Source organism: Ursus americanus, chromosome 2, assembly GCF_024610735.1.
Source record: "Ursus americanus isolate L20-20 chromosome 2, mUrsAme1.1.p, whole genome shotgun sequence".
In the NCBI taxonomy this organism is placed as follows: Eukaryota; Metazoa; Chordata; class Mammalia; order Carnivora; family Ursidae; genus Ursus; species Ursus americanus.
Genome location: NC_142128.1, coordinates 39,525,731 through 39,537,024, shown reverse-complemented (window position 1 = coordinate 39,537,024; position 11,294 = coordinate 39,525,731). Strand labels below are relative to the sequence as shown.

At 63.9% G+C, this 11,294-nt stretch overlaps 1 protein-coding gene across 1 annotated transcript; it reads left to right on the top strand.

Moving 5' to 3' along the window:
- Window positions 1-8,247: 8,247 nt before the first annotated feature.
- SSTR5 (somatostatin receptor 5) lies at window positions 8,248-10,110 on the top strand. Its single transcript, XM_045784743.2, has one exon. The coding sequence runs from the start codon at window positions 8,271-8,273 to the stop codon at window positions 9,366-9,368; it is 1,098 nt and encodes a 365-aa protein (XP_045640699.1). The 5' UTR covers window positions 8,248-8,270; the 3' UTR covers window positions 9,369-10,110.
- Window positions 10,111-11,294: the final 1,184 nt, after the last annotated feature.

Genomic DNA, 11,294 nt, shown 5'->3' with positions numbered 1-11,294 from the left:
AAGCCCACCTTTGCTCGGTGCCCAGCCAAGCCCCTTGCCCTCAGATTCCCCATTTTTGAAGGAGGAATTGCAGAGCTCTGTGTCCTGCTTCCAGGCCACAGGATGGGGAGGGTTCCGTGTGTGCTGGGCAGCGGGGCCCACCTGGTGTCTGGCCCCCTTCTCTCACAGGCCCTGGTACATGCCCTCCATCGGGGGGTCTGGCCACAGGGCTCCACCATGACCCTCTACAGTGTCCGGGGGGGGCTATGGCAGAGCAAACCCTGCCTGGTCCTGACCACCAGAGGGTGGGGCCCCAGCTGAGGCCCCAGCCTGAGGCCTCACCTGGGCAGTGCAGCCCCTGGGAGGGAAGAGCTGTCTTGGCGGGGGTGGGGCCAGGTGAGGACCCGGAAATGTCCTGGGAGGTGCAGGGGTTCTCACCAGTGCCAGATGCCAAGTCTCCTGGGGGGCATTCCACCCAAACACCTCATCCTCCTCTTCCCCTGAGCTGAGCCAGGCTGCGGCCCCTTTACCAGGGGCTGGGGCTCTGCACCCCACTCCATACCCACGTCTGGATGGTGCCAGGCACAACGTGATACTCAATAAGTGGCCACAGGGTGAGGCTGGGGTGGTCTGGGACGCTGCATTCAAAGTGCCTTGTCACCCGGTGCCCACTGAAGCCCGAGACCATGGCCAGGAAGGGCAGCCAACCTCAGTGCCTCCCGTGAGCCTGCAGGGCAGTGGGGGGCAGACACTCACTAGCGAACACTCACAAGTTCTACAACCAGGACGGACATCACCAAGGGGACGTGGTCTGGGAGCAGCGGGTGGCAGAGTGAACAAAGAACCAGGGTGAACAGGCCAGGGGGGCTTCCTGGAGGAAGGGGCATTTGAGTAGACAGGTTAATTAACTGGGGTGTGCTGAGCAGGGACACAGCTAGGACAAAGATTCGGTGGTGGAGGCAGCATGGTCTCCAAGGAGTGGAGAGAGGCCTGCCCAGTCAGAGGACAGACAATGCCTCACACCTGCCTCCCCAGGGCCCGCCCCAGCCCGGGGACTTTCCTGGGGACACACACACAGGGGCCTCCGGGGTGTCTCCAGGTGAACTGGAGTCAGCCTCCATGGCTGGTGAATAATCACAGGGAGCCTCAGCGCCAGTGGCACAGGGGGGGGCCAGCGTGGCTGCGAGGGGAGGGGGGTTGGACTCCGCGTCCCACAGCTACAACCTCAGCCCCTGCACGGGTGTGGGGGGGATCACAGAGCCATGGCGGAGCTCACAGCCAGGACGGGGGTCCCTACCCGGGGGAGGGGGGGGGGCTGTGGCTGTCCCTGGGGAGACCATCAGGCCATTATCCTGTTGCCATGGCTCCTAGCTGCCACTAATCCTCAGCCTTCTCGCCAGTGCTGGCCTGACCTCTGCACAGTGTACCCAGATGTCCCCTCACTTGCTCCAGCAGCCTAGGGACTCACACCAGGAGCATGGGGCAGCAGGGGAACAGGACAGGCCACCTCTCTCAGCACCTTCTTTCCTTTCCTGTTGCAGCCCGCAGCAGCACGCAGCTGACCGCCCAGGTGGCGGGCTGTCCACGGCGTCCCGGCCTGACGCCAAGCACCCACCCACCCACAAGGCTGTGTCCCTCTTGCACATCAGCCACTGACTCCCCCACAGGAGCCTGCACCCCCAGGGCGGTGAGAGCAAGGAAGCTGCTTGGGGAACCCCAGGACTTTCGGGGGGCCTCTTGAACTTGGGGTCTGGCTGGCAGGAGCTGGATGCAGCCCTTCCTCTTCAGGGAAGAGGCTGAAGGGAGGGGCCAGGCAGACTGGGGTGGGGGAGGGTACTGGGGGGCCTCGGGATGGTTCTCAGGGGATCTGCCTGGAGAAGACACTGCTGCAGGCTGGGCAAAGGGAGCCCAGGTATCCCCAGAGAAGCTGGAAAGGCAAAGGGCTTATATGGGGCAGATTCAGGGGAGGGGCCCTGAGACCCGGCCTCCAACTCCTGTACCCACCCAGTGCCTGGCCCCAGGCGGGGAATGTGCAGGGAGTAGACCCCGCATGGGGCAAGATGGCTTGAGCTCTAAGAGCCAGAGCTCACAGGACATGGCTCATAGTGACCACAGGGGGACCACAACCTTACCCCAGGGCACTGCCACCATCCTCCGTGGGCTGTGACCCAGAGACACCCTGAGCTCCGTGCACATGGAGGACAGAGCTGACCATTCAGGCTGGAGTGGCCCCTGAGTATGATCTCCAGGCACAAACCCAGTGGTCTCCACCACGCTCAGACCCCCCCCCCCAAGGCCCTTCCTTCAGTCATTCTCAGCATCAGATCACACCCCTTGCTGGGGCCTGGACCTAACATTTTGGGCCCTTTCCCACACTGACCCCATTGCTCACCTATCCAGCCACATGAACACGCCAAGTTCACTTCTGCCACAGGACCTTTGCATCTGATGTTCCCTCTGTCTGAATCTGTTCCTAACTTCACTAGAGTCAGGCCCCTCCTTACAGAGGCTGTCCCTAGCCTTCCTGTCCCCACACTGTCTCTTCCTCCGCACCCTGCTTCTTTCCACACGGTATTTATGATGATTTAAAAGCACCCCCATTAAATACCTCTCTTTGCCACTCTCGGAGCTCGTGGGATAGGCCTTGTCTGTTTTATCCACAGTGACCTCTGCATCACCCAGGGCAGGCTGGGCACCCGGGAACGCCAGGACCGAAACAATTCCAGAGGGTTTGTACGAGGCTGCTGAGTTTGCAACAGGCCACACATGTGTGCTCATGTGGTCCCCTTCTCAGCTGGCAAACCCCACAGGACGTGACGCCCAGCCCTAGCTTGCCAACCCGTTCCACCAACGGCACCCCCCGCACAGGCCCAGGGGGACATTTGGACCTCAGCTTCCGGGCAGACATTGGGCAGGTCCTGAGTCGCCAGGACCACATGACCTTCTGCGGCCACGGTTCCCCGCAGGACATCAGGAAGGACAGCAGCCTCTGTGTGGGCAGCTGCGTCTCCATCGGCAGGCCAGGCTGGCAGCTGCCATCGGAAGGCCAGCAGGGATCCTCAGTGGGCAGACAGGCCGCGGGAACAGGTCCCTCTCTCGGGCTCCGTGTTTCCTTGGGTGTCTGGCTTTGTATCCACAGGAGTGAGGTCTGTGTGATCCCCTTGGGAAGGGGAGCTGAAGGACACGGGAGATGGCCTGGGGTGGGAGACCCGCTGAGCATGGGGTCTACGTCTGGCTGGGGAGGGGGTACCATGTGCTCCAGGGAGCAGCCCAGCCTCCCCAGGTGGAGCCTGCTTGAAAACAGGTGCTTGCCTCCAGGCTGGTCTCTGGTTCTGTAAGTGCTTTCCTCGATTGAACACATAAGCCATCCTTCTTGCACAAGGTGCAACGTCTCAGAAAAGCATAAAGAAGAAAAGTACCTCTAAATACAGGGTCAACCGCTGCCATCCCCCTGCCCAACACACGGTATGAGCCTGGGCAAGGGCTCTGGTGTCTTGGGGTTTCCACCCTCTAGGGGCACCTCACTTCTTTCAGCCCGTGGCCAGGCTCTCCGAGATGCAGTCTGGATCAGGGCGTGGGGAGCCGCTTCCTGGTGTGGGGCATGTGCAGACACCCACCCAGCTCTCCTGCCTACTGGCTAAACTCAGGAGCTCAAAGTGAGGCCGCCCCGACCAGCAGCAGCATCTGCAGCACCTGGAAACTTGTCCGAAATGCAGATTCTCAGACCTGCTGCCCCACCAAGTCCAACTAGGCGTGAGACCCTGCATCTGTGTTTTGATCAGGTGACTATGATTCCTGCAAAGGGGAGACCCTACAGAGTGAAAACAACATCCTGGGAATCCCCAAACCATTCAGCCAGCTGGGGCATGGTCCTGACCCCCATCTCTGGCATTCCATCCGTCAGACATAGACCTCCAGCGCTTCTCCCGAGGGAGGACCACCTCCCCATCCTTAGACTTTCAGGAGGGAGCTACGGGGCAGGACCCTCCAAGCTCAGGTTTGTAGCCAGGACAGACAGATGATGAGTTGGGGGCGCCCCTCTTCTTGGAGTGGATGGGGCAAGGGCTGCGGGACGAACGTGCGCCGGCTTGGGGAAGGACCAGGAAGAGACCGGAGGGGCGCGGGGGCGCAGGGCTCTGGGAGCCTAGTGTCTGCCCCGCCCCGCCCTCCCCCCGCTCGCCCCGCCTCCCAGCCGGCGCCCCGAGCCGCGAGAGCGGAGCCCGGAGCGAGCGCAGCGCGGGCACTGGGCTCCCGCCGCTGCCGGGTGAGTGCCGCGCGCCCCTGCCCTCCGCTCTCGCTAGGGCCCCCGCGCAGATCCCAGTTATCCTCTGGGGCGGGGGGGGTGTCTCACTACCCTGCGCGAGGCCCCGCGCGGGCCTGGTCCCTGGTCCTGCCGCGCGTCCCCTGCCTGAGGCACCCCCTGTCCCCCGTGCTTTCCCTGCGCTCCCCCCGGGGTTTACCTGCCGCCGCCCCGGGTGCCTCCCCTGCCCTTGCGTCCGCTCCCCAGCCTCGGGCGTTCCATCCCCTCCCGTTCCCTGGCTTCCCTCACCCTTGCTGGACCCGGTGTGCCGGGGTCGGGGCCGAAGCAGCAGGGAGACTCGGACCGCCACTGTGCCCGCCGCGCCTCTGCAGGCCCATGCTCCTCGCAGTGGGCGCCGCCGCCGGGCTCGCCCCGAGGCTGGCGGAAGGTGGGCGGCGCGCCTGGGGTGGGTTCCTCCGTGCCGAGACCGTGGCTTGGGGGGTGGGTGTGGGCAGCAGACGCGTAGCGAGCGGGAGGCGCTGGGCGTGAGAGGAAGCAAGTCCGAGGGCGCGTGCGCGCGGGGGCCGGGGCGCGGGCCCCCTGAGGTGGGGTCCGCCATGGCGCCCCCAGGGAGGTGGGCGGCGAGATGCGGGTCGGCGGCGGGAAGGGCCGGCCCAACTTCTAGGGGTCCTGGGAACGGAGCCCCGCATCTCCAGGGCTTGGCAGCGGTGCCCTGGAGCCCTCCCCGTCCTTCCCCAGAAGGGAGCGCACGCCCTGAAAGTTCGCCTATGTGCTGTCTCCTCACCCAGGGTCCATCCGGGGCCTCGCCTGCCCAGCTGCCCGGCACACTGTCCCAGGCCTGGAAGCTGACCTGGAGCCCTGAGGAAGGGCTAGGGCCAGGAGCCCCAGCAGGCCCAAGAGTGAGGCCGCTCTGCAGAGAGCAGTTTCCTGCGGGGGGAGGACCAGGGAGCCTCAAGTGGGCCGTGGTTGATAGCATCAACGACGATGACCCTCCATGGGTTCCTAGTAGAATGACCCAGATTTCCCAGAAAGTGTGCTGGAGGCAGAACACGGCCTTGGAAACATCTTGTGGGTCCCGGAGTCCCTGCTGGGACTGAGGAGGGGGCTCCGCTGGCCAGCCTCCTGTTTGCTGCACCGAGCCAGCCCTCGCCCACCTTAGTCTCCCCTCCTGGGGAAGGGACACCACTCCTTTAAGGCATGTTTGGGGGAGCGGTAGGGAGTTGCCTTTGGCTGCAGGCCCAAGACGGGGCCTCCCATGGGGGAGGCAAGCCTGGACGCGGGGGGTGTTGGACCATGCCCAGTGTTTGCCCCTGCCCCGCACAGGTAGGGGGAACTCCCAGGTGAGGCGCCGCCCCAGGGGCACTGAGCCACTCCCGGCTGCTGCTGCCCGTGGGTGGAGGAGGCAGGCCCTCTCCTGCCGGCCTCTCGTGGGGCCAGTCTGGAAGAGGCTGTGCAGCACGGGGCACTGAGCCTCTGGGAAGCCTCTGGCCCCCTTCTCCTTGGAGCCCAGGGCAGACCCCTTTCCTGACACTAGGGAGGAGAGGCTGGGCTGTTTGTGGCAGGCGGGTGGGAGCCATTATTTGGTGCCCACTGTGTGGCAGGCACAGCACGCGGCAGCTTGCACACCTGGGCTTTTTGAGGTGATCTGCGACTTTGCATGCGCCAGGGCTCTGAGAAGTGAGCCAGGGGTCCGCTCCTTGTGCTGCGTCAGTGGGGACCCCTGGGTCGGAGACCCCTGGTGCTGGCCCGCGGCTGATTCCACATCTCTCCCCTCCACTAAATCCCCCGCCGCGGGAGAAAGGGCCCCAGGGACAATTTTCCACGAGTGTAATTTCTGTGACTAAGAAGATTGCCGCTTCTGAATAATGGCTCCTGTAGAATTATGTTCCCAGAGGCGGGCGCGACCACAGCGGGCTAATTTTGTTCTTTACTGCTGTGCAGTGTGAGGAATTGGGGTGTTTGGGGGTTGGCAGAGCACCTGGGAGCGGGTCTCAGGGGAGCCCTGAGCAGCCTTTTTAGGGTCAAGCTCACGTTCAGCTGCCACAGGCCGGGGACCCAGGCCCTGTGCCAGGGAGGTCTGAGCTGACAGTCGCTGCTCCCCCCACGGGTGAACTGAACACCTTCGGGGGGCTCTTCCCCACCCAGCACCCTGGGATCCCACGCAGAGTGAGCTGGAAGCCCCTTCTTGAGTGTTGTTTTCCAAAATGTGAGCAGGGGCCTGGGGCACAGAGACAAGCAGGCTGATCTACCTGTGGGGGCGAGCCTGAGCCGGCCCTTGCCTAAACATCCCCAGAAGACCCTCCCCCCAGCTGGACACCCGGGGAAAGGTGGGCCCTCCAAACCCAGGAACGCCCCTTCCAACCGAGGGACCCCTGGCTTTGTCTGGAAAGGCAGTTGTCCCCAGAGATCACACCTTGCCCTGTTTGAGTTACTGTCCCTCCCCCGACTCTGGTCACCACGTCACATGGGGGCACTTAGCACCAAGAGCAGCAAATCCAGCCCGACACGGGGCAGCGTCACTGTCCCCCTCCTGGCGACCCCCTCCCGGTGGGGACCCCAGCATGATGGCGTTTCTCCGCGGTGCTTGGCATCCAGACACCACCAGCTCCTGTTGTCCTGATCCAAGTTCTCCCCCGGGTTTCTGTCTTGTCTCCTGGCTGCCATTCTGTAGGACTTTCTCTGCACCCGTGATATTCTGTGGGTGGACCCTGACGCTGTTTGATCTGTGCTCGTCCCTGGGGCAGCTTTGAGCTCTCTGGCAGTACCCGCGTCTGTGGCTGCTCCGCGAGCCCCACCTGGCGCCCGCCGCAGCCCATACCCCCTCATCAGCCTGCCGCACTCCCAGGGGGTCCCTCAGCCCCGCTCCCGTTCCCCGATTCTCTCTTCAGCTATATCCAGACCTGAGCGAGTTCTGACTTTTGTGGATTTTTTTTTTCAAGTCCAAATGATTTTTCACACCCAAGAGTTGTAACTTTCAAAAATACACACTTGTTCATTTTACTTCTTAGACAGGAGCCAAATTTGTATCATAATATTTTTATCCATGCCTTATTGAGAATCCTACACGTATTTATTTAAATAGATCTTAAATATACTTGTAGCCTCCTATTACTTTTATTCCGTCGGAAATGAATCCCCCGACCCATCTCCCCACTGCTGATTTTCTAGGGCCCCCTTCCTAGCGGCGGTTAGCCCAGTGAACTTGGAGGTTCGAACGTGTCTGTCCCGCGGGAGCTGAGGGCTCCTTTCTGACATGGTCACTATGCTCCCTGCTTGTCTCGAGTGTGGGGGCGTGCCCCGCTCTGCTGTGGGCCGGTGGGGACACCCGACTCCTCTGGCCAGTCTGTGGGCTCTGCGGGGGCCCCTGAGGGGACGGTGTTCCTGGGAGCCTGGTGGACGCTGGCAGAGCGTCTGTGGCCTGAGGTCTGGCTCCTCGGCCATGCGAAGGCCTGGCACCCTCCCGATGGCTTTAGGGGTTGCCCAGGAGAGTGGGGCTCGGCGGGTGTAACTGCACTTCCAGCCGGCATTGGGTGGGTGGGTGTGAGGGGTGCGGCGCGCCCGGCTGCTGTCCCGGTCTTCCTATCACCGCGCCCGTCCCTCTCCACTTCTCCTGTGCCATCCTCTGTCCTTGCGGGAGACATAGGGGCGGTGAGGCCACCCCCAGGCCCCCTGAGGCCCGAGCAGACCAGCAAGGTGTCGGCCACGCGGCAGGCTGTCCTGGGGCAGACGGGGCTGTAGGGACGGTCAGGTCTCTGGAAGCTGTCGGGGTATCAACAGATGATACGGTGCTGTCCCTCAGCTCCTTCCTCTCTGGGCTGGTTTTCCAAACAATTTGCTTAATGTGACTCCCGGCCGAGTTGGACATGAGTAATAATGTTTACCCGCCATGGGGTGATCCCGTGCCTCCCGGGCAGGCGGGGCCCCGGGGAGGAAGCACCCTGGCCCGTTAATCGCTCTGCCGCCCTCCCTTTTCTCTGCAGAGAGGACGCGCCCTGCTCACGCGCGCCCTGCCTGGCCTGCAGCGGCCGCGATGGAGCCTCTGTTCCCGGCCCCCACGCCGGCCGGCTGGAACACCTCCTCAGCGGCCACCAGCGCGGGCGGTGAGAACGGGACGCTGGCGGGGCCGGCGCCCTCGCCGGGGGCCCGCGCAGTGGTGGTGCCTGTGCTGTACCTGCTGGTGTGCGCGGCGGGGCTGGGCGGCAACGCCCTGGTCATCTACGTGGTGCTGCGCCACGCCAAGATGAAGACCGTGACCAACATCTACATCCTCAACCTGGCCGTGGCTGACGTGCTGCTCATGCTGGGGCTGCCCTTCCTGGCCACGCAGAACGCCGTCTCCTACTGGCCCTTCGGCCCCGTCCTGTGCCGCCTGGTCATGACGCTGGACGGCGTCAACCAGTTCACCAGCATCTTCTGCCTGACCGTCATGAGCGTGGACCGCTACCTGGCCGTCGTGCACCCCATCCGCTCCACGCGCTGGCGCCGCCCCAGGGTGGCCAAGCTGGCCAGCGCCGCGGTCTGGGCCTTCTCGCTGCTCATGTCCCTGCCGCTGGTGGTCTTTGCGGACATCCAGGAGGGCTGGAACACCTGCAACCTCAGCTGGCCGGAGCCCGTGGGCCTGTGGGGCGCCGTGTTCATCATCTACACGTCTGTGCTGGGCTTCTTCGGGCCGCTGCTGGTCATCTGCCTCTGCTACCTGCTCATCGTGGTCAAGGTGAAGGCGTCGGGCGTGCGCGTGGGCGCCTCGCGGCGGCGCTCGGAGCGCAAGGTGACCCGCATGGTGGTGGTGGTGGTGGTGGTGTTCGTGGGCTGCTGGCTGCCCTTCTTCATCGTCAACATCGTCAACCTGGCCTTCGTCCTGCCCGAGGAGCCCGCCTCCGCTGGCGCCTACTTCTTCGTGGTCATCCTGTCCTACGCCAACAGCTGCGCCAACCCTGTGCTCTACGGCTTCCTCTCCGACAACTTCCGCCAGAGCTTCCGGAAGGTTCTGTGCCTCCGCAAGGGCTATGGTGCTGAGGACGCAGATGCCACGGAACCACAGCCCGACAAGAGCGGCCGGCTGCAGGAGGCCACGCTGCCCGTGCGTGGCTCCGAGGCCAACGGGGTCATGCAGACCAGCCGGGTGTGAGGGCCTCGGGCGGGTGGCTCCCGGTGGCGTCTGGATTCCCTGCCGGGCAGAGCCTTCCGCCACCATTCAGAGGCCTGCTGAGGTGAGCCCTGCAATGGCCTGGATTCTCCGCATGGTGTGAGGACCGGCGGTCTGGGGCGAAGCCGTGTCTGGTCCTGCAGTGATGAGCTGCTCTCGCCGTGGAGGACGCAAGGGAGAGGGTGGGAGAGGCCAGGTGTCCCGGGCAGTGCTCGGGGCATCTCGACCTTCTCATCCTGCCCCTGGCCTGTGCCAGCCTGCCAGGCTGGGGAGTGACCACCAGTGTCAGCTGGGGAGCGCTTGCCTCTGCTGTCTGGTCCCCCGTGCCTTCTCACATCAGTCCTGTGTCACCTGGCCCAGTCGAGTGTGAGTCTGCGAAATTAAAGACAGATGGATGTGCTGGGCTCCCTGGACCTGAAACTGTTGACTCTGGGGGTGGCAGATAAAGGGGGGAAGTGGTGCACGGCCAGCTGGGGCAGGCTGGGACCCCAGAGGGGACGTCTGGGACTGCAGAGCTCTGTTGTTGCCTTGGGGATCCCCCCGCTGCCCACCCCCCTGCCACTGGCTGGCCACAGTCATGGTTGGTTCCATGGTGGGAGGCGGTTGGGAGAGCGACTAGCAAAGTGTGGCTGAATTGGGGGTAGAGAGTTGGCCCCCCAGCCTTCTGGGTCCCCAAGGCATCGGAGAGGCCGTCCTGGGGAGGGGGCAGGCACCCACAACTATCTCTTCTGCTTTGTCGGGGGCTCTGGCATGGGGAGGGCGGGGGACAAGAGCAGACGAGAACTACCGAGATTGCCGTGGGGGGAGCAGCTCCTAACGCAAACAGCAGCCACTTGGAAGGAGCACCGTGTGGGTGTGTGCAAATGCCAGGAAATGCCAGGCCCCTGAGGGATTCTGCGGTCCCCAGACTAGAACCGTCTCATCCACCCCCGGGAGCGCCACCCCCTCCCACCGCCCCTGGCCTGTAGTGGGGTCCTAGAGAAGATGTCAGCCCGAGATTCGCTGGGGTCCCATGTGCCTTGGGCCTCTGCCCAAGGCTGGAAGAAGGACGAGAATGTGGGGGCTCACTCGGCCCCCCCATCTAGACAGCCATGCCTGATGACACCCTGGCTCACGCTCCTGGGTCTGCCTGGAGCAGGACCTCCGACCTGCAGGAGGGGACAGGGAGCAGGTGCATGCCGGGCAGGGGAAAGGCCTGGCCAGCGCGGCCTGGGCTTGCACCAACCCTGGACAGGGGCCAAGGCCTGGAAACACGATCGTGTAACGAGGACGCTTGTGTTTGACAACCCGATCTCCTGAATAAATTAGAGAATAAATGTTTGACTCTTTCCCAAAGCAAATATTGTCCCTGGAGCCGATCGAAGCTGGTGCAGATCAGAGCTCGTGGGTCAGAGGAGGCTGGAATGGGGGTGGGCAAGCGCCCGCTGGACGTGGGAGCCGGGGCACTCCGGTGATAACAGGGACGGTGCAAATAAGCGGGGTCTAAAGAAGAGCCAGGTGTTTCCCTGGGGGCTGGCCTGGGGCAGCCAGGTGGGCTGTCTGGGAGGTGGCATCAGGATGCTGTCTCAGAGGATGCAGGGGGCGTCTGGTCCTTCCAGGGCCCGTGGGCATGGGCAGCGGGAGGCTCCTTGGGGACCCCTGTCCTGGGCGCACGGGGGCTGACTGTCTCCACTGTTCCCACGCTCCATTCCTGGGGGCTGGGGCGGCTCCCTGTAGGTGGGGCCCACAAAGCCTGGCTGGCGACCCGACCCGCGCCCTCCCCCCACCCAGGGGCCAGCACCCAGGGAGAGAGGGCGCTCCGGGAGAAACTGAGGCTCGTTCGGCCTGCTGCTTAGGTAGACCTCCCCTGGGATTTGGATGCAAAGTGCAGCCACTCAGACTGACTTTGGGGAGCAAGCAGATGGCTCG